General features: G+C 42.1%; 3 protein-coding genes across 6 annotated transcripts in view; 1 reads left to right on the top strand and 2 right to left on the bottom strand.

Annotated features, from left to right (window-relative positions):
• The window catches only part of LOC127598290 (aminopeptidase Ey-like), a 75,557-nt gene that overhangs the window by 46,556 nt on the left and 4,377 nt on the right, over positions 1-24,624 (bottom strand). The window lies entirely within an intron of this gene.
• On the top strand, positions 1,223-8,243 carry LOC127598352 (homeobox protein DBX1-B-like). Its single transcript, XM_052062169.1, has 4 exons — positions 1,223-1,769; positions 2,689-2,790; positions 6,697-6,902; positions 7,775-8,243. Exons 1-4 carry the CDS (start codon positions 1,400-1,402, stop codon positions 8,096-8,098), a joined length of 1,002 nt encoding a protein of 333 aa, XP_051918129.1. The 5' UTR covers positions 1,223-1,399; the 3' UTR covers positions 8,099-8,243.
• The window catches only part of ckap5 (cytoskeleton associated protein 5), a 30,173-nt gene continuing 14,681 nt past the window's right edge, over positions 9,133-24,624 (bottom strand). The window contains exons 27-45 of one of the 4 annotated variants that reach the window (XM_052061971.1): positions 23,368-23,478; positions 22,709-22,831; positions 22,283-22,432; positions 21,945-22,148; positions 21,731-21,866; positions 21,428-21,621; positions 21,169-21,344; positions 18,736-18,759; positions 16,884-17,057; positions 16,627-16,747; positions 15,278-15,457; positions 15,011-15,198; positions 14,160-14,235; positions 13,881-14,063; positions 13,593-13,730; positions 12,618-12,701; positions 12,357-12,516; positions 12,168-12,286; positions 9,133-11,046 (exon numbers count right to left, since the gene is read on the bottom strand). In XM_052061971.1, coding sequence (XP_051917931.1) covers positions 10,786-11,046; positions 12,168-12,286; positions 12,357-12,516; positions 12,618-12,701; positions 13,593-13,730; positions 13,881-14,063; positions 14,160-14,235; positions 15,011-15,198; positions 15,278-15,457; positions 16,627-16,747; positions 16,884-17,057; positions 18,736-18,759; positions 21,169-21,344; positions 21,428-21,621; positions 21,731-21,866; positions 21,945-22,148; positions 22,283-22,432; positions 22,709-22,831; positions 23,368-23,478 — 2,802 coding nt within the window. In that variant the 3' untranslated portion in view covers positions 9,133-10,785. The remainder of the gene's footprint in view (positions 11,047-12,167; positions 12,287-12,356; positions 12,517-12,617; positions 12,702-13,592; positions 13,731-13,880; positions 14,064-14,159; positions 14,236-15,010; positions 15,199-15,277; positions 15,458-16,626; positions 16,748-16,883; positions 17,058-18,735; positions 18,760-21,168; positions 21,345-21,427; positions 21,622-21,730; positions 21,867-21,944; positions 22,149-22,282; positions 22,433-22,708; positions 22,832-23,367; positions 23,479-24,624) is intronic. The other 3 variants (XM_052061973.1, XM_052061974.1, XM_052061975.1) reach the window with 3 other exon arrangements.

Below are 24,624 nucleotides of genomic sequence, written 5' to 3'. Positions count from 1 at the left end.
CCGCCTACTGTCCGAAGACAGCTGGGATAGGCTCTGGTGCCCCCCCCCCCCCCGCGCGACCCTTGTGAGGACAAACCAGATCGGATGCATGAATAGTATAAATCAGTCAAAAGCATAAATGAAGAATTTGCACTGATTGAGAGTTCCCTTTTCTTAAATGGCGACATTTAAGGATGATAGACGGACTGAAATGACATTAGTCACACATCTTGTCACAGGCCCCCCTGGGACTCATGACTCGGGTGCCACATCAACTCTTATAAGAATGCTTTTGTTCACCTATTACCTCTTAACGCCTCAAACGTGTTGGTAATCATATACTCATGACATTTTTTTTTTAATTTAAATTGACTTCCTATCTATCAATCTGGCCCACTCCATCATTAAAATGATCATTGCACTTGTGCAAGTTGTCCTGAGTCAAAAATGTAACTGTACCTGGAGTAAACGTGACTCCTTATTTATTATTTAAAATCCCAGATAGCTTTTGGGAACTGCGTAAAATGTTTGTCATTTCAATTGTGGTAATTAAGCTCAATATATGTCTGTATACACACACACACATATATATATATTATATATATATTATATATAAAAATATAAATATATAAAAAATAAAATATAAAACTTTTATATATATATAATATATTATATATATATAAAATATATTATATATATAAAAATATAATATAAATATATAAAAAATAAAATATAAAAAAAATTATATTTATATATATATAATAATATAATATATTTTATATATATATATATATATATTATATATAAAAATATAAATATATAAAAAATAAAATATAAAACTTTTATATATATATAATATATTATATATATATAAAATATATTATATATATAAAAATATAATATAAATATATAAAAAATAAAATATAAAAAAATTTATATGTATATATATATATATATAATAATATAATATATTTTATATATATATATATATATATATATATATATATATATGCCAAAATTGCCCTCTATTTGTGGAATGACCGTACAATACGAATAGCCCCCCCCCCCCCACACACACACACACACACACACGCACACATACACGATCCTAGGTTAACTATTGTTGGAGTCCATAAAGTTTGAAGGAGAAGGGGCAAAAAAAAAGAGTGGGGGGCATCCCCTACTAGCTCGACTCAAGTCCAATCAGGCCATGAGCAGCGGCGCGTTGACCAATCCCCGGTGATGGACTTTCTCGCGGCCTCATCCACTCAGATGACGGGCTGGGCGATCAATTTGCCATCCAAAGTCGCTTCTATAAAAGTTTCTCCCAATTCGCCAGCCAATACGTTGCCGCGAGTAGGAACCCAGGTGACGACGACTGTGATTTGGGCCGCATTCGAGACAAGCTTGGGGGCCAGCCATGATGTTTCCGTGCAGCGCTGTGCCACATCCTCTGTACCCGGACCTGCTGCGTCCACCCGCCGCCCTGACCTCCCCTTTGCCTCGGTCACCGCCCTCGGGCTACCGCGTGGAAGATCTCCTCCGAATCAGCCAACCGGCGTATAGCTACATCCAGCGGACGTTCTCGGCCGCAAACCCCGGGGACGTCCTCTCGCCGAGTCCGGGGCAGGGTGCCTCACCCCGGGCGTTGGGACCGAGCGCCGCCCGCTCTGTCTTTCAGTGCACCGGGCAGCCGAACCACAGCGGCGGCCCCGCACCGTCCGCGTGTCCGACTTCCAACTGTCTCAAGTTCGGCGTCAGTGCCATACTGGCACCGTCAACCAGGAGTGGTGAGCAACTCGACTGATGGATATTGAATCGCTCGTATCGAACTGGATCTCTTCATGATTAATCTGTATATATTTTGTGGGATGGAATAAAACATGTATTTAAAAGTACAGTGTGTCAACATACTGTATATTTAAAATGTTTTAATACTACCACAGTTGGATGTATATATTCATAAGATTAGATATTTATTACCAGATTTAAAATCCAATTCGACGACCCGAGCATGTTGCGTTCAAGTAAAAATAGATCATTCGGTTTCGTTAACACCAATTCATAATTAGGGCTCAGAAGTCCTAATAATATGACATAAAATTAACAGCGTGTCGTGATCATTTCTATTCATGCTACCAGTGTCAAACTCCAAACCTTTTTTTTTAGACAGAGGTTTATTTTGAGCAATATTAACAAATGCGTATCCATCTATTTATTTGGGGAAATGAACACAATTTCAGGGCTATTATGTAATTGTACGATGAAGAGTGATTTTAATGAAAACAGGTAAGAAAATTATTATGGGATTTATTTTTAGGAAGCAATGAAACCATTTTCAATGACTGGTACAAACTAAAGGTACATTTGAATGGACCGTATATTAATGACAACGAAAACAGCTCATAAAAGTTTAATTTAAGAGCTGATTGAGATTTTCCAAAGGATTTCTGAATGACAACAAAATCACTTTACAAATTCCTACATCAACAGTGATGGCATTGTCCCGCCAAAAATTGCGTTTGGGCATTCCGTGTTTTCTTTTGTGTCACTTCATCACTTGATGAACTTTTAGAGGCGCCAGATATTAAAATGAACAAGAAATTGAAAAAAAACATCATTTTCTCTTCTAATATTTTTTTCCAAGGCTTCACAATCAGGCAAACCATAAAACGGCATAACTCAGACGTCTCGTTTTATGTTTTCCAGGTTGCTCTTCTCCTCCAGTCCACAGTTTGCAGACAAAATCCTTCCCGCTACCATTCTTGGATACAAGTCTTCATCCTTTCATCAGGGCTTCGTATTTCACAGGTGAGAGAGTCCTTTCCCAGGCTTACAAATTGACACAAGTAGACAAGAACTGAATGATCATCACATTAATTTATTGCTGTACTTTGTATCATTACATTGATTTATTATTTTTTTTAAAGCTCGATTCATCCAATGTCCTAGTTCTCACATGACAATACATTGTATCAAATAGAACCTGGGCAATGAGTAGCTGTGCCAGAAACTGGAACTTCAGAAAACCATCGGCATTTAAAATGAAGCGATCACTGTAAAAACACTTCCTCACGAATAGTTTTATGGAAGTGAATATATATTATACGCGATTAACAATCTAAACGACAGCACTTGAAGAGGTGTTTAAGCTCCAGAGCTCCGAAAACAACAATATACTGTATGCGTATTATTTTATCTCTCCTTAGCAGTGGATTCCACCGTATCCTCATGAAATGTGGCTAATATTCTAAATGTGGCTAAATGAGGTAACCAAATATTAGAAATAACGCTTTGCATGATGCGAGGCGGTGTTAAACCAAACGACAGCTACTAAAATCAAACATTTTTATTCATGCACCTCTAAAATGACTTAGATTTGTTCTTGATTTTACTGCTTGGTGCTTTCTACCGCCTTTATTATCGATTCGTCTTACTGTTTATTGTGCATGTTAAATCGCTCCATGTACAGCACTTTGTATGGAGCGATGGCTGTTTGAAAGTGCCCGAGAAATACTCTTGACTTGACTTGACTTAAAAGAGTCAAATTATAATAATAATAATCATAATAATCATAATACATTTTATTTGTGGGCGCCTTTCTAGAAACTCAAGGACACCTTACAACAAGCAGTTAAAATCACAAATACAATGTTAAAATGTTATTGTGGGACAAATAAAGGATATCTTATCTTAAAAACAACATCAAATAAGATAAGAAAAAAAACAACAAAAATAAATAAATAAAAATAATGGCTTTATGGTCGGAGTGAATCGGCTCGTCTAAACAGATGTGTTTTGAGGCTGGATTTGAAATGTGTTGATGAATTAGTATGATTGTCTTTCGCCGAATCTTGCGCTGCAGCAGATTAACGAATGAACTTGCTGAATAAATTAACGTGCAATTCTCATTCCATTTCCTGAACTTTGTGAGTTACAACTCATAGTTTGAGAAGCTAAAATATATATAAGATAAGATAAGATAAGATAAGATAAGATAAGATAAGATGTATATATATATATATACACACACACACACATTTTACAGCCCTTTCGCATGGGAATACAGCACGGAATCAGCTGCGCCGATTTGAAGCCCTATTTCGGGGGACAAACTGACTGCTGACATTAGCACACCAGTTGTTGTTATCTACAAATTAGTCTGGTTTGTCACGCTCCATATATATTAGCGCCGTTTGTCACGGTTTAAATGTGAGGCGGGTATCTTCCCAGCTCGGGAACTCGGTGCCTCTTCACGCGCCGTCGTTTTCCCACCATGCTCTTCTTGCCTGCTCACAAAACTTCCAATACCGTGACCAATAGGAGCCACGACATTCCACCCACCCGCCCGCACACACATCCAACTTTGTAGATTTTATTCTACGGCTACAGTATGCGTCGCACGGCTACTTCTACAGATATGCTGTGCGTTTCCGGCATCGCCGTACGTATCCTCGTTTCTCCTCCTGTTGCAATTTATTAGAGGACCCTGCCGAGACACGAAGCATTTGACATCTGCATTAGCTCACCAAGGCCAGTACATAACTGGCAACATCTCAAAGATCCCAACAGCTCGAGCCTTTTAACAGTAGCACATTATACCGACCTGCCTTTAATGGGCCTGTAATATACTGGCATGTCGACGGGCTTCTCCACTCAATTCTTTGAAACACAATCGGCTTTCTCTACGCATTTGCAGCCCATACAATCCCCCCTTCATGCTTCATTAGAGGTAGTGTGAGGCCGAGCTTTGGAGAGCCGGTCTCATTAGCATTGGCTCTGTTTGCGCCACTTGACAAATTGGACTTTTAAACATCACATTTCAGGGAGGGCAATTCTATTGGGGGCAGAGTCAAGACGATGAAAGTCCCGACTTGCTCCTAACTACTTGACAGCGGGACGACTGCTCCGACAAGCGCCGAGGCAACCGAGGAAAAAACAAAAATGCTAATACTGTACTTCAGGGGTGTCCGAACTTTTTGCCAAGGGGGCCAGATTTTATGTGGTAAAATGTCGGGGGGCCGACCTTGGCTGACATTCTTTACATTGAACAACAATATTGTTCAACAAATTTTAGTAAGCCAGTCTGTTTCACATTTCCATTTTTATTTGAATTTCAACAATCTTAAGAATTTCTTTTGGTTCATTTGAAACAGGAATTTGAAATATGACATATCAGTCAATATAAACACGGAGTGATGTCTTGTTAACTCGTGAGTGATGCCCTCTAGTGTCTAAATGCTATTACTCATTTAGTGAATGCTATTACTCATTTAGCCACTAGAGGGAAGCAGTACTCTATGAAACATCACTCACCAGTCTACGAGGCCTCAGTCAATGCAACACGTGTTCCATTGCGCCCAACCTGCGGGCCAGACGGCACTGATTTTATGACAGGGGCCGAGGGCCGGATGAAATTCGACCGCGGGCCGGATTTTGGCCCGCGGGCCGGACTTTGGACATGCCTGCTGTACTTTGAAAAGGGATTTTCATGGAAAACGTTGTGTTGCGTACGTCAGTAGTTCGATCCAAGATAAACGGTTTTGCTGGATGTTAATGGGGCTATGATGTAACCTCTTGTCACGTTGCTAGTTGGCGGCGGACCCCAAAAAGCACGCAGGAGGGAGGAGAAGGGTCTACTTGACCAACTGTATTAAAACATAGAGAAAACTAAACCCAAAACAAAGTTCAAAGTATCAAACAAAAATCATGACTGAATGTAAAACATAACGTGACTGAAACAAAACCTGACAGAAGCAAACAAACAATGACCCGACAACGAGTAGTCGGGCGGAAGTCCTTTTATACAACTAATTACATAATGACCAACAGGTGTGCACCTGAAGCTGGGGGAGCCCTACAGTGCCATCTGTTGGTCACAAACAGAATTATGACACCTCTAGAACAGAAGAGTAAATGCAAATGAATGAATGTACCTGAAAGAAAGTACAACTGGACTGTACTTAAACATTTACTGAGCTTTAAACATTTACTGAGCTTGAAAAGCTAAAAAAAACTACTGGATTGAAAAAAGGTTTGAAACATATGCATAGTAAGTAGTAAGTCATGTTTTTTTTTTTTTAGTTATTCCTTCACATGCTATCTGTGAGAGCCCATGTGCAGTAGAGGTACTCATTGTATTTATTTATTTAGTTAGTTATTTCATAGGGATGGTGCATATTAATCAACGCAAGAATAAACAGCGTAAATGCGCCGGACTCAGCATAAATGCTGTTTTTCAGCCGTAGTCCCACGGGGCAGGTTTCAAAAATAGCACAGTGAGACACATCACTTTAAGACCACAATGACAGAAATAAAAACCAAATAGGGAAGACGTCATAAAATAGACAATACAAACAGTTGCAGTACTCAATAACAAGACAAAAGACCAGGACAGACAAATCCTGACAGCTACAAATTTGCTGACCAAGAAGCCCACCGGAAAGTCTGGAAATGATGAAACATGGCTGCATGTTTTTTTTTTTTTTTTGAAAAGTGGAAAGTTACCACACATGAAAGTCGTTGTGAGTTGAATTCATTTGGATCAGTCGAAATAGTCTTAAAATTTGGGGGGGGATGTTTTATGAGCTTTCACAGAGAGCTAAATCATAATTCTGGGTATACGCCTCTTTACATGAACCTATGTACCGGGAATTTACCATTGTTGCTGTGCTTTACCTCAAGTTCTTACCACACGTTGCGTTTTTGTGGCTTCAGCTTCCTCCTCCTCTGTGGTCCCCGTCCCAGGAACGTTTTCTTGGCCCCTGATCCCCAGAGGGAAGCCTCGAAGGGGCATGCTGCGACGAGCCGTCTTCTCAGACCTCCAGAGAAAGGCCCTGGAGAGAACTTTCCAGAAGCAGAAATACATCAGCAAACCAGACAGGAAGAAATTGGCCAGTAAACTGGGACTCAAAGACTCACAGGTGCATATAGTGGCAAATAATTCATTGACGTGCAGATTGCTCTGCTGATGAAAACATTCCAAAATGAACTCACTTCGTTTTTTTTCTTTATTGGGTATGCGAACAGGCGATAAAATAAGGTAATTTCTCGCTTCAGACAAATATTTTTTGCGTTGCTAAAAATAGACAAATTTGACTAGAATTTTTGAGTACCGTATTTTCCACACTAAAAGGCGCACAGGATTATGAGGCGCACATTCAATGAATGGCCAATTTGGGAATTTTTTTCATATCGCAGATCAAAGAAGCTTTGAACAAACGGCAACAGTGTTGAGTGGCGTTGCTACAGAACGATCCGATGTCAGCAAAAGTGATTTAATAAAGCAGAGACACGGTTCACTGAACCAACAGCGAGTTATAACATTGACTCGTTAACACTCAACTCTCTTCCCGTTGCTCTCTTTCTGTGTTCAACTGCGGAACCCGATCGCCTTAAGTTTGAAGTCTGCGTTGCTAGCAGGGAGCCATTTTGGGGTCGACATATTACCGTAATAACCAGACACAAGGCGCATCGGATTTTAAGGCGCGCTGTGAGCTTTTAAGAAAATGGAAGGCTATCAGGTGCGCCCGTTAGCCCGGAAAATACGGTAGGTTAAGAAAAAAAATGAAAATGCTCGGATTTTTTTTAGTCGACTAAAATTTGACTTTGCTAAAAAAAAAGAGTATGAATATGATTAAAAGTAATGAAACCTAAAATGACAGCTTGACACAAAGATTAGACTAAAACTTACACAGGCCACCAAAAACAGCACTAGTTGACGTTGCCTTGGCCACCGATGGCGCCTGCCAGATTCAAAAACAATCCGGGGCTTTTTGCTCGTCTGTCCCCATAGGTGAAGATCTGGTTTCAGAACCGGAGGATGAAATGGAGGAACTCAAAAGAAAGGGAGCTCCTGTCGACGGGGGGTTGCCGTCAGCAGACCCTTCCCACCAAAACCAACCCTCACCCAGACCTCACAGATGTGGGCAGCACCTACTGCCATAGCGGGCTGGAGAGGACTGCGGCTACTAGTCCGGCACAGTTGGAGAGCCAGGAGTCACATCTGCCCCATCGTCATCATCATCATCATCGTCATCACCACCATCACCATCACTCCTCTCTGTCAGAGTCCAGTAAACAATCAGAGTCAGAGAGTGAAGAAATCACCGTTTCATAAAAACACGATTGAAAAAAAGACGCATTCTTTGCACGACAGTTGTCTTCGAGTGTCAGTTTGGCGGGTTGATGAAAGGTGAAAACCGCAAGTACGTACTTTTGGTGTTTTTGTGAGCAGCCAGCATTCTATCAGCGTCTAATCTCTATTTCTGTACAGTGTTTTCATTCATTCATTCATTCATTCATTCATTCATTCATTCATCTTCCGAGCCGCTTGTTCCTCACTAGGGTCGCGGGGGGTGCTGGAGCCTATCCCAGCTGTCTTCGGGCAGTAGGCGGGGGACACCCTGAATCGGTTGCCAGCCAATCGCAGGGCACGCAGAAACAAACAACCATTTGCACTCACACTCTCACCTACACCACAATTTAGAGTGCCCAATCAGCCTGCCACGCATATTTTTGGAATGTGGGAGGAAACCGGAGCACCCGGAGAAAACCCACGCAGGCCCGGGGAGAACATGCAAACTCCACACAGGGAGGCCGGAGCTGGAATCGAACCCGGTACCTTTGCAGTGTTTTGTATATGACTTTTTATATTTAGTTCAATATTTTGTGTACACATTGTAAAATATTTACTGAGCAACTTTAGATTGACTATGTGTATTAGACTCTATTTTTTTTAACTCCGAAAGATACAGTACAATTCTTTCAGCAGACTATATTTGTTATCTTTACTTTCGTAAATAAATCTTTTTAAAAAATGTCATTTTCCTCGTGATATGGAGTGGTATTGTTCCTCTTTTGTGCGTGCCGGCCCGTCTGGAATAGATGAATGCAGTTCCATTCATTTCAGTGGGGAAAGACGGATTTATATCCCGAGTATTTTGATTTGTTGGTGTGGTCATGGGACAAATTTGGCACGTATAGCGTCTTTAGGAATTGCTTATTAAGGCTCTTGCATTTATCTATGCACATATGTCTAGCCTAGCTTCAAATAACATAAATATCATTCAAACATGTTCAGCCAGATGCAATACAAACGTTTGTAGTTTTAAAAAAAAAGCCCTAGGAGGGAAAAACAAATTAAGCACAGTGTTATGCAATGTAAACTTTATTTACATGACAAAAATAAAAACAACAACAACAAAAATTACAAATGTCATGCCATGCTCTTTCAACCCACGGCAGCAAGGTTTTCCTTCAGTGGCATGAAGAGCTGAACGCAAGAGCGCTTTTTCGTTACACTCATATTAGCTCTGAAAACATGTTCCAAAGAAATGTCTGCGTTAAATGAGGACATATACATTAGTACATAAACATACAAACGGTATTTACAGGGACTCACAGTGCCCATGCTAGGGATGAAACCGTTTACGGTGGATGGGTAAAATTGCAACTCTAAATTATCTTCATCGTTCTCGTTAATGTGCTGAGCTGATCTGTGCGCGGCCCTTGCGAAGGGCAGAAAGAACAAGGGAGTGACAAAGAGCGGGCTACACATTTTACATAAAAAGGTGGGTCAAAAGAGAAAACACAATCATTGTCTGTCCATTCATTCATTCATTCATTCCTGTTGGTGGTGTTTGGGGAACGGCGAGTTATCGCTGAAGTGCAAGTCAGCCCGCGGGTTGCAGACAACGCTTTGTCTTGGAGTCTCAAGTACAAACGGTTATCAGATGGATAAATTGCGCGAGGCGACCAAAAGTCCTTGAAAAGAGTCGATCAATTAGAGCCAACTTGAATTCACGAGTCATAAGTTTGTAACTATTGTCTGCTTGAAATTCAGATTCAATTGTACTTTGGTTCAAATCGGCTTGACTAATCTGTACCGAGTAGCCGGTGTGGCATAAATTTGGTGTTTATGTTCACTAATGCATTGATCAAATATTTCTATTTGAAAGAGAGAGAACTAACGTAGCCTCCAAATAAATTGTGGAGTCTCAACACCATTTAATTTGTCATCATAGCCGTTGTTAAGTATTTTGGGATGTGTGCGAAAATTCCCTTTGGTTACAGCGGTTGGCAAGTTATAATGCTAGAAAGTACACGGGGGTTTACCAATTTCATATTTTTTGTATTCAAAATAAAACTTTTCTTTTAAGGTTTCTGGAGCATGCATCTGAGATTTTTCTTTCACCCAAAATAAGCCGGAAAAGGCTACAGCCTACCTTAGCGAGTACAAGCGGCAGAGAAAAATGGATGGATGGATAACATAATACCGACAATGGCGCTGTGAAATTTTTACATGGTTCCATCTCTCTTATCCACGCACAGCACAATCGACGTCAACACATCCCCGATATGGCTCTGCGCAATCAAAAATGGCGACAGTACAAGACTAAGGGTTTACCGTGGATGTCAATCCACAGTAAAAAGCAGTGGCTATTCAGCCTTAAAACATCAGAAATCTGTTGTGTGGTAACGACCGGCAACTATTTAATCAAAGGATAAACACAAGAACTGCTCCCCTCAGTTGAGTCTGCCATAAATTCCGCAATGCATTAGTTTGCATATACAATCTCAACCAACGCAGCTGTAGCACAGATGAGCATCTAAAAAAAAAAAAAAACAAAAAAATAAACCCGCTTGAGCTGAATTATCTATTGGATTTTTTTTTTTTTTAATATATATATACACACGGGAAGAGTGTCGTTCAGGTTCCAACTGTCCATTATGAGCGCAGGAAGAGAAACAGAACGTGCCGTAAAAACGGGGATGCCGATAACAGGTGGTACGAATGCGGAGTTCCTACTCCCGATTGTTCTTTATACGTTCCAGACGCTTTTTGAGGTCCCCCAGGTTCGCCGCGGGCGAGGCCGAGCGGATGTGCGCATTGGACGGCGAGCGTGGCTGAGTGTTGTGTTCCTGCTGATGGAGCTCTCGGGACTCTTTGAGCTGCGACAACTTGCTGTGGAGCATGTCTGTGGAGGAGGCCACCGATGGCTTGGATGACAGCAGCGAGGAGATGGCGGCTCGCTGTTGGGGCTCATCATCACCTCCGCCGATGCTCTGCAACGCACGGGCAAAGACGAGTATAATCAGTCCAAAGACTAAATTACAGGCCGGGGTTCCAGAAGGGTGCTTCCTGCATTGAAAACACATCATGCACAAAATAAAATAATAATAATAATACATTTATAAGCGCCTTTCAAGACAAAGTGGTACCTGGGCTTACAAGTGCCCCAATTTACAAACCTTTCAGGTTTCGAGCTGCCTCTAGGAGGGCAAATCACAGGGTGAACATAACACATATTCATCCATTCATTCATTTTCCGAGCCGCTTGATCCTCACTAGGGTCGCGGGGGGTGCTGGAGCCTATCCCAGCTGTCTTCGGGCAGTAGGCGGGGGACACCCTGAATCGGTTGCCAGCCAATCGCAGAGCACACATAGACGAACAACCATCCACGTTCACACTCACACCTAGGGACAATTTAGAGCATCCAATCAGCCTGCCACGCATGTTTTTGGAATGTGGGAGGAAACCGGAGCACCCGGAGAAAACCCACGGAGGCCCGGGGAGAACATGCAAACTCCACACAGGGAGGCCGGAGCTGGAATCGAACCCGGTACCTCTGCACTGTGAAGCCGACGTGCTAACCACTGGACTACCGGGCCCCCCTAACACATATCAGTATTTGTTTTTTTTTTTTTTAATTGCTATTGATTTGGTTTATTCATATTTGACTTTCTCACATATTTATTTTCTTGTCCTTTTAAAAATTGCTTCAAGATGGGTTTAAGGATTCAAGGAATTTTCCTTGTGCCCAAATTTAAGGAGCTCTTACCAACATATATTTCCACATGGCATGGCACAAAAAATACATTCCCTGAGATCCCGGGTTAGCCCAGTAAGTCCCAAGACAATAATATATGATAAAATAATGAAGATATTCGGGTAATGCATAAAAATGAAACTACAGAATGACAGTGCGAAAGACTGAAAAGAATTTCTGTAACCCACAATCAAGAAATTTGGGAGCAACTCCATAATAAATTAGCGTGTTTCCGCTAGCCAACAGGGGAAAAAAATGGTGATGATTGATCACTCCATGGTCATGGAACGGTGTTACAAAAATCAAGGTTTGAACAGGTGACAGTGCATGAAAAAAAAAAAAATTAACCAACTCACCCTGGTGTTTTCTAGGCCTTGCCTCTGGCGTAAGATCTTGAGTCTCTCGTAGTAGACGGCTGGCTTTAGATCTTCATCATTACTGCTCAGACTGTTGTCAGCAGCATGCTGTGCAGTCACTGCAGAACGACACTTGACTTTGCCATTTGTCGACAAAAGCTCAATAGCGGTTTTTGTCCATTCCCTTACCTGCCGGGTTCTGAATGCGAGGTTTGCCCTCTCGCTCGGACTCGATCATCCGAAGCCCTCGCTCCACGTAACTCTGGAAAAATGGGCTTGTGCTTTTGAGGAAGGGCTCAAGGTCCACGTCGGTACACTTTTGTTTGTACTCGTACAGCTCTGTCAAACCCTGGGGATATTCAGGTACAAATATTTCATATGAAATTCTTCGAACGGTGCCCCGAGATCTGAATATTTTACAAAAGAAAGCCAACAAACGCTCAAACGGACCTCTTTGGTGTTCTCCTTGGAGCCGATCTTCTTGAAGATTTCACTCAGAATGTCATGGACCTTTGCCTTTGGCATGCCATCCTCCTGGGGACAAAATGTTTTCCAGTTCAATTTTCAAACTTGAATGTCACCTGTACTCTGCCCCCCCCTCATCCAAGACAGACAGCTATGCCACTCAAGCTGCTCTCGCCTTCCTCTGTGGAGTTCGCAAGTTCCCCGTGTCCACGCGGGTTTTTCTCCGGCTTCTTCCCACATTCCAAAAACATGCGTGGCAGGCTGATTGAACACTCTAAATTGTCCCCTTTGTGTGAGTGTGAGCACGAATGGTTGTTCCTCTCTGTGTGCCCTGGGATTGGCTGGCAACCAGTTTACGATGTCCCCCGCCTACAGCCCGAAGAGAGGGATAGCCTCTAGCGCACCCCCGACCCTCGTGAGGATAACAAAATAGATTAATGGATGGATGAATATCTAAAACTACTGTATACTGTCGAAGTCTACTCTATTTAACTAACCTCAAATGGTAATACCATTTGCATACATTTATTACTTAAATGCAATATAACATTGATTAGATACACATTGGCGGCCCGGTAGTCCAGTGGTGAGCACGTCGGCTTCACAGTGCAGAGGTACCGGGTTCGATTCCAGCTCCGGCCTCCCTGTGTGGAGTTTGCATGTTCTCCCCGGGCCTGCGTGGGTTTTCTCCGGGTGCTCCGGTTTCCTCCCACATTCCAAAAACATGCGTGGCAGGCTGATTGAACACTCTAAATTGTCCCTAGGTGTGAGTGTGAGTGCGAATGGTTGTTCGTTTCTGTGTGCCCTGCGATTGGCTGGCAACCGATTCAGGGTGTCCCCCGCCTACTGCCCGGAGACGGCTGGGATAGACTCCAGCACCCCCCGCGACCCTAGTGAGGATCAAGCGGCTCGGAAGATGAATGAATGAATGAATAGATACACATGAATCGTGTTACTCACCATGTGCAGACCACTCTTCTCGTTACCTCGGTCACTCTTGCTACCAAACAGGTTACCAGAGTGTTTGACAGCCCGCCTTAAATAGGTCTCCAATTCAGATTCGTTTCGATTCTCAATCATTGAAAAGTGGTCCAGGATCTGTTGATCAAGAAAGAGCTGAGTAACTACATTTTTACAATACAGTATAACAAAAGCAAAAAAAAACCCCATCACATTTTGACATTTTAAAATGTTTATTCACTCTCACATGGCAAATGAGAAGGAAAACAAAACATTAAGATTTGTTACCTTAGCCCCAGTAAGCTTGCAAAGTGTGTGTAGTAGAGTCTTGAGGGTTCTGTGTGTAACGTTTGGCTGCTTTAGTTTTTCTTTGGGGAAAGCCTTCATGATGTTGTGAACGTCGAATAAAATCCGATCTAGGTTGATGCTGTTGATGGTGTCCGGGAGGTGGCGGATGAGCCTCCACAGGCACTGAGTAAACAAATACACGTCCACGTGAACTTTGATTTCTGTTTAAACGCACCGTCTACACACTTGCCGTTTTGTGTTCTTAGCTGAGAGACTTGCCTTCATCACCAGTTCAGAGAACATGGGGGACCCGGCTGTTGGGCCCATAGTGTCTTGAAGCATCACCAATAGGGCACTGCACAGATTCAACAGATTGAAAGATTGCCATTACATGAAAAAAAAAAAAAAATTAAATACACATACACATTTTTAAAATCTACATTATATCAAGTGCAATTTCGACTGGTGTTGATCGTGCGTCTAACGCGATACATACTGAATTATCGTCCGGTCCTACAAAAAAATTCAAATGGACTGCTTGATAACTCCCATTCTGTAAATTTAAAACTTACTCCATAATACATTTCAAAATTGACTGTAATTGTTTTCCAATTATTGTTGCTGTAGTGCGGCCCGGTAGTCCAGTGGTTAGCGCGTTGGCTTCACAGTGCAGAGGTACCGGGTTCGATTCCAGCTCCGGCCTCCCTGTGTGGAGTTTGCATGTTCTCCCCGGGCCTGCGTGGGTTTTCTCCGGGTGCTCCGGTTTCCTCCCACATTCCAAAAACATGCGTGGCAGGCTGATTGGACGCTCTAAATTGTCCCTAGTTGTGAATGTGAGCGTGGATGATTGTTCGTCTATGTGTGCCCTGCGATTGGCTGGCAACTGATTCAGGGTGTCCCCCGCCTACTGCCCGAAGACGGCTGGGATAGGCTCCAGCACCCCCCGCGACCCTAGTGAGGATCAAGCGGTACGGAAAATGGATGGATGGATGTTGCTGTAGTTAGTCTTGTTTTTGTTCCTCTTCATATTGAAGACACATGCAACCCCATAAATGATTTCTCAATAATTCAATCAAGACTGAAGTTCAACCCGATATTTTCATGTGTCCTGTTTGTTCGAGTTCATTCACCTAATTATGTTGGTCTGGTCAGACTTCTCCAGCACTTTGACGACGAGAATGTTTACAGATCTGATGACCTGCTGCCCCTCCTCTGTGTCCTCCACTCTGCTGTCCAGGATCAATGTTATCAGGCCATGAATCAAGTCCTTCAACACACCCATGGATGCCTCTCTCGCCAAAGACTCCAAAGAAAATAACTGAGGACAAGAATAAGGAATCCACCTGAGTTTCCACCTCGGGCTCATCCAATAACATTCATTTGTGGAAGATACTTACAGACAGCATGTTGCCAAGGATGCAGCTATATAGTTTAAATATAACCTTCTTGTCCAGCCTGTCGTCTGCCATGTGGGTATTATTGATGAGCCTCAGCTGCATGATGGTGGCAATGAGGAACTGGTCAATGTGTCCTGACATGACCTCTGCCTTGTTCTCCTGCCACAATACTTCATCAATCTATGAGGACAAAAAGCAATTATTTCTCATGAATACAGATATGTCACACATACTGATGTAATACGTGGCAATTTTCTCAAGAGGTTTTTGCATCTTAGTTTTTGAAGACATTGGTTAACGGGAAGAACTGCATCCGTTTGCCTTTCAGAGAAGACAAGCAAAAGCTAATGATGGGGCTTTTCACCAAAAAGTCAAAACTAAGGTATTTTTTAAGCCATTTGGTTATTTCTGCTTCATTTTGCACTTGCGATGACAATTAACAATGCTTGCTGGGGCAAGATTTTCAATATCCATCCATTCATCCATTATCTACCGCTTATCCGGGGCCGGGTCGGGGGGGCAACAGCTTTAGCAGGGAAGCCCAGACTTCCCTCTCCCTAGCTACTTCTTCCAGCTCTCCCCGGGGGATCCCGAGGCGTTCCCAGGCCAGCTGGGTGACATAGTCTCTCCAGCGTGTCCTGGGTCTTCCTCGGGGTCTCCTCCCGGTGGGACATGACCGGAACACCTCACCGGGGAGGCGCTCAGGAGGCATCCGAATCAGATGCCCAAGCCACCTCATCTGGCTCCTCTATTTTCATATTATATTATATTATATTATATTATATTATATTCATATTCAATTTTCCTTATTATTTTCAATAATACTGTAGTAAACTCGGTGAAACAGCAAGTATATTCTTTTTTAAATTTTATTCCAAGCATGCAAGAGAAAAAAAAAAAAATCAATTGCGCAAGAGGGCATACATCGTCTTCGACACACTAAACAAGCACACGTTTGTAATCAAACATGCAAATTGTTAACGTTACTTGGAACAAGGTGTGCATGAAAACAATAAAAATTAAAAAAACTTGGATTTTGGTCTACTTGCACCAAGTTAACAAGCAATACATCTGGTGAAAATTTTGATAAATGACAAGGCTCAAATGTCCAATGTTTGCTAAAATGTGACTGGTAGAAAAGTAGAGACGCGACCGACTGTGTTCTGGTTACTGAACCTCTTCTGCATCGAGTTGCTGTTCAGAGAATCCGTTTGGATAAAAAAACAGTGATCCATACAGGACCAAACACTTGCCGCAGGTGACGTGCCGAGTGATTCATAAAAAGAAATCTGCATATCAAATAGCTGTCGAGATAATCAACGCAGTAAAGGGCAAGCGGTGATCTTTACCTGTGCAAGTGCCTGTATGCTGGTGTTAATGTCTCCACTGGCCACCTGAGAGATGACAAAGTTTATGGTGGACGCCGTACTGTTGTGGAGGTCATCCAAGTGTGGCGAAATGGTACGCATTCTAAAAGAGAGTGAGAGAGAGTGACACACACACACACACACACACACACACACACAACAGCAGCATTAAAATGAACATTAACTTCCACGTGCAAGATCGGTTCAAGGTATCACTTATGCGGCTGGGTTAGACATACTTGGGCTCAGGGATCACAATGGGTTCCAGCAGCTCATCAAGCTTGTGCTGGACAAGATCCGGCAGCTCGTTTACTCTGCTCTGGTCCATCTCAATCATGTCCAGGTCTAATTGGAACTCCTTGGGGATTGGCATGTGAGAGGACTCACTGTGATGGGCATTTTGACGGGCTTGACTGGGGGAAGACAAACGTATGTCAAGTTCAGTGTATAAGCTGGGCACGGTGACTTTTTTTTCTATACGTGTATATTGAGCAGGACTTTTAAATGATAGTTTATAGATTGATTGAATCAATTGCCCTGAACATTACCAAAGATGTATGCCTATTAATACATTCCAAATATAATAATAGTAATAAATAAAAATAAATCAGGGATGTGTCGAGGTTTGAAACTTTTGACCCATGTCATACACGTCTAAATATGATGCAAAAGTTGACCTCACAATTCTAGAGTTTGGTTGAAGCCCGTGAGAGAGCTGGAGGTGACGTGTTACTCTTTCACAGCAAAAATGGACTAGCTCACAATGCGGTTTCATCAGCTTTAGGATGTTAAATCATTGAACATGTAAATGTTACAGATCGCGCCTACATAGAGTGGCTTTAAACGAGCCACACCCCTTTTGACATTCCAGGTTATTGTGATGTAAAAACAAAAATAATAAAGTCAAAGATAAATGACCTTTTCCCACCAATATGTCTTATATCCAGGGGTGCACATAAGTGGGGTGCTGGTACGCAAGAGTACAGAAAATAATGCGCACACCAGAATGTCAGAGCGCTTTTGCACGGGAAGCTTGATCGCGTCTCCGTCAGCTCAAGGTTGGCTCAAGTCAAAGTCGAGTGAGCCGCCATGATTACTTCCGAGAGTAAACTTAAAAGCCAAGTAAGGCATTGTTATCCATGCACTGTATTACTTGTTACAGGGACGGCAATGGCTAGTGATGGAAAAAAAAACGGAAAGGGGCGTGGCCTGGACGGGCCCTGGCCACTTACAAAAGTGGCACTGAACATGCTGAAGATGAAGTGTATTCAATTTACACACTATTTGAAACTTCGACAGAAAAAAAAATCCCAAGATTGTTCACTATTCTTTCAAGTGAAAATTTGTGCAATTTTGCTTATGCATTCCCTGTGAGCACCAATATGTAACTTCAAATTTGCTGCTCAAAATCTAAACTAAAAAAGGAAACACATTCCCTGCCATATTTATGATTTGTTCATTACTTGTATTCATAAAGTGTTGTGTAAAATGTGATAAAAGCTGTTGATTCTTACCTCATATAGTGATAGTGAAGTCCCGCACTGTTTACGATATATGGGTTATGAATGTATTTTATTATACAAAGTGGATGTTTACCGGGCAGGTGGCCTTTGTAAAAGAAACAGCGTTTCGTGTACAATTCACCGAAGGTACTGGCAAAGTATGTGTATCTGAAGGGCTGAGAGAAATATTTTAAGATGTTACATGTGAGCTGCGATAGTTAATAATTAGTTGCACATAATTTAAGAAATCAGCCACACCTAGATTTTAGGTTCCACTTACTAGGAGATCGCGATAAAACAAATTTTACACATGTTTAAGCATGAATAGCTAAAATTAATTTCTGTTTGAAACAATTTTGAGCGCTTGATGTTATGCAGTGCAATTTAAAAAATGGACGAGTATTGAAAAAAATGATTCAAAAAGGACAAAACATTGGATGATCATTCGTACCGCACTCTCTTGTGAATGAGGCTAATCCAAAAGATGGTGTCCATTTCTACTAAGATTCTAAAATTTGACTTTACGTTCTTAGCAAGGGACACAGACACAGGAGGAGGAGGAGGAGGACGAGGAGGAAGATGTACTCACATCCTATAAGTGCGATACATAAGTCTGCTCCGGAAAGGAAGGCAAGAAGAGTACAGAATAGGAGGAAATCACAGGAGAAAAGATGAGGAGTTAAGAGACATGCAGGCAGCAGGCCCACCTTCCAGGCAAAAGACACACATTTGCTTTCACTGTCAGATCCTGTCATGTAAGTGCCATACATGGGGAAAGAAATTACTGTACTGGGCCATGACAGCTATGGGAACGCAAAGAGAAAATTAGGAATTTGTCTCCCATTTCATTCCTACAGGAGTTTAGAATGTGTCAGGAGAATCTTTGTCCATTGATTCAGAATTGCATTTGTCAAGTCACACTGGCTCACAACTTCCATTCTTATACATCTGAAAAGTGTTTGACGTGTTTAAATTCAGGACGGTTGAGTCAATTCTCATTTCACTTAACAACACCTTGAAGGATATTTCTCTGAGCAATGGGACCATTCAAAATTGTCGTAAGATGGAAAATTCAAATACCGTATTTTCACGACTATAAGGCGCCATTAAAAGTCTTACATTTTCACCAAAATGGACAGGACGCCTTATAATGTGGAGCGTCTTGTGTATGCACCGAGTTCCAAGACCTGACTGACAGCAGACACGCTGTTTATATAGAGAAAAGGCGGAGGTGAGTGTGGACAGCCATGCGGCAAAGAAGTCGGCCAATCAGTGAAGGGTGGGCGTGTGCGTATTATATATATATATATATATATATATATATATATATATATATATATATATATATATATATATGAAGAGAGAGAAAAGGCGGACGTGAGTGAGGACAGGCATGCGGCGAAGAAGTCCGCCAATGAGTGAAGGGTGGGCGTGTAAGTGGACGCTAAAGGGACGCCCCAAGCAGGTACCAACACCTGTATAGAGTGTGGCTATGTGCATTGTTGCAAAACAACTTCGGTTTGGGTTTCTAAGAACCCCCGAAAATAAATTCTACAAAGAGACACGTCTACGAAGCTCAGTTCAAACTTCAAGCCATCGTTTATGCTTTTGACATGCGTGCCCATCTCACAGCAGCGGTGAAAAACCAAGTCGAGCAAATGCTTGCCGTCATTCCCGGGGGCTTGACTAAAGAACTCCAACCGCTGGACATCGGCATCAACCGGGCGTACAAAGTAAAGTTGCGAGCGGCATGGGAGCAATGGATGATCGATGGCAAACACAATTTTACAAAAAGTGAGAGGCAGCGTCGGGCGAGTTACGCCACAATTTGCGAATGGATTGTGGCTGCTCGGACGAAAGTGTCTGCTTGCACAGTTGTTCGAGCTTTTGGCAAAGCCGGCATCATTTCTGTGGAGCCACGTGGCAATGAGAGTGACTCTGACAACGAGCGGGAAACTTGCGTTTTTTTGATGGATTCCCGGTACTTGCACAATTGTTCAATTCCGACACAGAAGATGAGGACTTTGATGGATTTCTGGGTGATGATTGATCGAAAAACGTGAGTACATTGTACGATGGCTAAATAAAACACAACCTAACTCAGTTTTGCTTCCGTTGCCTTTTTAAAAATGTGTTTTTAGCTTGTATCTGTATGTCTTGGCATGCTACCGTATGCTTCAAGCTAACGTGTTAGCGTGCGCGCATGCATGCCCTATTTTTAAGCTGGCATACATTTTAAAAACTGCGCCCAATAGTACAGTGCGTTTTCTCTATGTGCCAAATACAGAAATAGCATCCGTTAATGACACTGCGCCCAACAATACGGTGCGACGAATGGTCGTGAAAATACGGTAAGTAATGGGTCATGCTCGGGCCCCGATGTTTGCTCTTGTTAATTAATGCATCTGCCTATAGTACATCTTTTAAGAGCAACCCAGCATGCAAGACTGTGAGGGGGGGGAGGAGGGTAAAAGAGGAAAAGAGTCATCTTGAAACATATCCTGAGATGAAATAGATTAGTGCAGTGTGAGACTAGTATCACTTGTGGATGGTGGCATCCATCTGGTGGTACGGCAATCACGGTTCAGTTTCAAATTTTTGTTACAATATATTCTACACATTTAATCTTTTTTTTTTATTTTAAACTTCTCTTTATGTTAGCAAGGTAGGACATTAACCTTTGTCACATTTTTGACTATGGCCTTCTACGCTAATGTATTAGCTCCATAACTTACTATTTTAGTGTTAAAATCAAAACTTACAGTTGGTTAGTTCACACGAATGGGTTATTTTTACAAATTACTGATCATATGCTGCAAATTAGTTCGTCTCTTTGACGATGCAACGTTAACGGCTGAACAAATATGACATTTTTGGGGTCTCCTGAAGACTTTGGAGATACGAGGATTCCGCCTGACACCAGCGATACGTATATGATCCTTCATAAATTTGCACTCAAATGCCAAAACATGGTTTCATTTAACTAACGTTGATGGTGCAAATGTTCCTTCGGGTAACCTACTTGAGTTTGTTGGGTTCTTCCTGTGCAGACTTGCGAAGGAAAGTGCCGTTGGGGTTCGCTGAATGATCTCTTGGAGACCGCTCATTTGCACTCTGCTTGGCTGGAGCGGCGGCCGTCTTCCTCGCTGACGAACGTTTGATTCTCTCTTCCAACATGCTCATATCTTTGTCTGACAACTGGAAATGAGCGAAGTGGGTACCGCAATGTCAATTTTGGAGATACATTTGAAAGCCTGGACGACTGCAATCCTCAAACTTACATTCCCAATTAGTTTATAGACTTGGTCTCCGCAGACGTTGTAGACGGCCACTACCGTGTTCAGAGCAGCATTTCGGACAGAAGTGTCTCTGTCACCAATGTGACCTGCGATCTCTTTCAGAGACTTGGCTGGAGCTGGTTGGCATACGTTCATTCCATAGCCTTCTATCAAACAACCCAACTCCTCAAGACATTCTGTAGACATCAATCCAAAGACACATTGTAAGAATGCTTGCAATCACAGCGAGCAATAATATTTCGATAATGTAAAGCAATGACAGCTTGATTTATTATCGTAACTCACCAGCTCTTTGTTTGGAGTTTTTGGACTTGGTACCATCCATGAGGTAAGGAAAGACCTTTGAAGCAGGGTAAACCTTACATAGCATGGACAGTATTGCCCGGACATCTTTGCGAACCACATCCTTAGATTCCCCAACCTTTGAAAACAAAAAAGAAGAACCAAGGCTTAGTTTATAGAAAAATGGCTTGTCTCGCCAGGTGTAGCGTGTGCTTACCTTGAGTAGGAGGTAGGGGACAAAGGAGTTGGCTTCATACTCAGTGAGATGATAGTTCTCCCTGTCCAGCATGGTAAAAAGCAGCTTCAAATACTCCATCACTTTCATCAGGACCGTGGTGTTGGTGTCAAAAAAGCGCAGAGTGAACCACTTCAGAATTAAGTCCAGACAGCTTATGGTTGCATCACTCTCACTCTCCAACCTCTGCCAAATAAGACAAGTGCAGTGACTGCTTGAGATAATTCACAGCACGGTCTATGGATCCAAACAGACATGGAGCTGTGCATATGCCTGAAATGTCTTCGGAAAAAAGGAAAAGTCAACACATGCGTCCTCACCTCAATCATGACACTAATGGCCTTGACGTGTCTCTGGAAGTCAAGATGGAAGAGTTCGTCCTGGAGCCACTTGGTAAAGCAGGTAGACATCTGAGTTTTAAGCTGCTCCAAATATTCATCGCGAGGAGTGATGAAGTTCCACTTCAAAATCTATTTGGAGAGAACAGCCAAGTTCAAAGCTGAATGCTGGTGTGATATTTTACTTCTCCCCGTTTCAGTGATACTGCGTACCATTATATTTCATAACACTCTGTACAGCAAGTAGTATTACGCTGTGTGTGCTTTGCCATTCACTCAATTGGATAAGATAAGATAAGATATCCTTTATTCGTCCCACACTGGATATTCCCTCAATAGTGAGTGCATGACTAACAGCTAAATGTTCTCTGCTCTCTTGTTTAGAGATCACAGCAGATAGTCGGGCACCTTCAGTTGCTTCTCCTCTTTGATCCTCTGCTCCTTAGCATTGTGGATAAGGATGAAGAGGGGCCCAGACCTGTCCTCATCGTCTTTCATTCCTTTGGCTGCAGGCTTCTTGGTAGTTGCACTCTGAAATAAAAGTGAGGCGAGGCCAGTTTAACATTACAAAACATTTATTCTATGACAAAACATGTACATCACACTGAAAAGAAATACGTATGTGACAGTCAAAACAAGTGGAAAATGACTATGATTAGTTCCGAAACATGCAACAACTTCATGCGTGCAGTCCCGTCGCTCATTTGTGTTTCGATTTTTGAAGTATGCGGGTACTGCAATTTGAATCATACTTAGTCAGAAGGATTTATTTCTTTAAAAGTGCGGTGTGGATGAGTTAGTAAGCTTTTAGATCAGAGAGAAGACTGTATTAGTTCGATCATACATTTAAATAGTAACACCACCATTAGTGACTACAATCTCAGGATTGGACAGTTGTAAACACCAGGGCAAGGGTGACGACGAACGTTAAAGCTTTATTAGTCGATCTAAACTTTTCTAGGTTTGCTGGACCATTGCTCGTTGGCAACAAGAGCTCACAGAAACATTTGATTAGTGGTAGTTGTGCAACAATTGTCTCATCAGGAGCACATCTGTTCCACATCTACCTGTTGACTGCCAGCAGCAGTCTTCCCTTTGTTGAGGGGCTTTTTATTAGCATTACTGTCCTTGTCCTTTGAGGGAGGGGTAGGGTCGGGTTCCTCGGGGGGAGAAGGTTGCTGAACGAACAGAAAAAACAAATAATGTTGACAAATGATTTGCACAGACATAACGCTACCAAATGTCTAAAACGGGGGTCATCAACATGGGGGCCTGTGGACAGGTAGCCCCTCAAGGACCACACGAGCAGTCTGCCAGAGAGTTCTAAAAATAGCTTACCAAGGAGATGGTTCAATTTTGGGGGGGAGTGTAGCTATTGTAAAAAAAATACAATAAAAATAGAGCAATTTACCAGTGAGCTGTTTTTATTGCTATTTTTTTGTCGAAAGAACACTTGGATTTGGTGCAGATTTGGAATGGACAGTCTTTGAGGGGGGAGAAAACAAGTACAGTAAACAGGTCAGCATTGACAGTCAAGCGGGCACAATGACAATGACAATAGAGCTCCCCCCCCCTCAAGTGTTTATCAAATTGGTAGCCCCTCGCATTAAATCCACACCCAAATTCTTGGTAGTGTATACGCTAGCACTCAGTTTCCAATACGGTTGTGCCTGGTTAAAACAGATTTGACAACTGATATACGAACAGGATCAATGTTAAAATTACAAACGCAGTACTGAGTTTACTCTCAGACTGAAAACTTTGCTCTTAATCCTGACTGCACACAAATAGGGCGTAATACAGATTGAATTTTAAAAAGGCGAGTAAAACATGAATGGACTGTCACTCCTGGCACGACTGAGCCCGCAAAAAAAAAAAAAAACTACGGTAAGTAGCCCTAAGACGGTTGGTCCACTCCAAGAGAATATTAGTTCACTCCACCGACATTGCATGAAGGTTAACGCAACAATCGACGATATTGTTTTGGGACAGCGTCTTCCGCAAATGAGCGTTTAATATGCACTGGTGGAGCAACCCTTCACATGACCTTACAATGTATGCAAATACAGTGTTATGTCCTCGAAAATTTCACCAGATCTTTAAATTTGCATTTGTCCTCTTAATTTTGCATTATTTAATCTTTGATTGAAATATTCGGAATTTTATCTTGAATCAATGTAACTGTTTTTCTTATTTTAAATAGCAAATTATAATGATTCATATTTACTATACGATACATTGTGAATTTTTTTCCTGCCACCGCGTCACCCAGCACCACAAAACGCGTAATTTTTAAAAAGACGTTTATTTAATCTTTCATAAAT

Source organism: Hippocampus zosterae, chromosome 3 (assembly GCF_025434085.1).
Source record: "Hippocampus zosterae strain Florida chromosome 3, ASM2543408v3, whole genome shotgun sequence".
NCBI classification, from domain to species: domain Eukaryota; kingdom Metazoa; phylum Chordata; class Actinopteri; order Syngnathiformes; family Syngnathidae; genus Hippocampus; species Hippocampus zosterae.
Note: the sequence above shows the minus strand (reverse complement) of the source record. Positions and strands in the feature narration are given on the sequence as shown.

Excerpts from the sequence above, each read along its gene's own strand:
- LOC127598352 (XM_052062169.1), top strand. The coding sequence starts at position 1,400 with ATGATGTTTCCGTGCAGCGCTGTGCCACATCCTCTGTACCCGGACCTG. Across the intron at positions 1,770-2,688 it reads GGCACCGTCAACCAGGAGTG|GTTGCTCTTCTCCTCCAGTC; the intron begins GTGAGCAACTCG and ends TATGTTTTCCAG. Across the intron at positions 6,903-7,774 it reads TGGGACTCAAAGACTCACAG|GTGAAGATCTGGTTTCAGAA; the intron begins GTGCATATAGTG and ends CTGTCCCCATAG.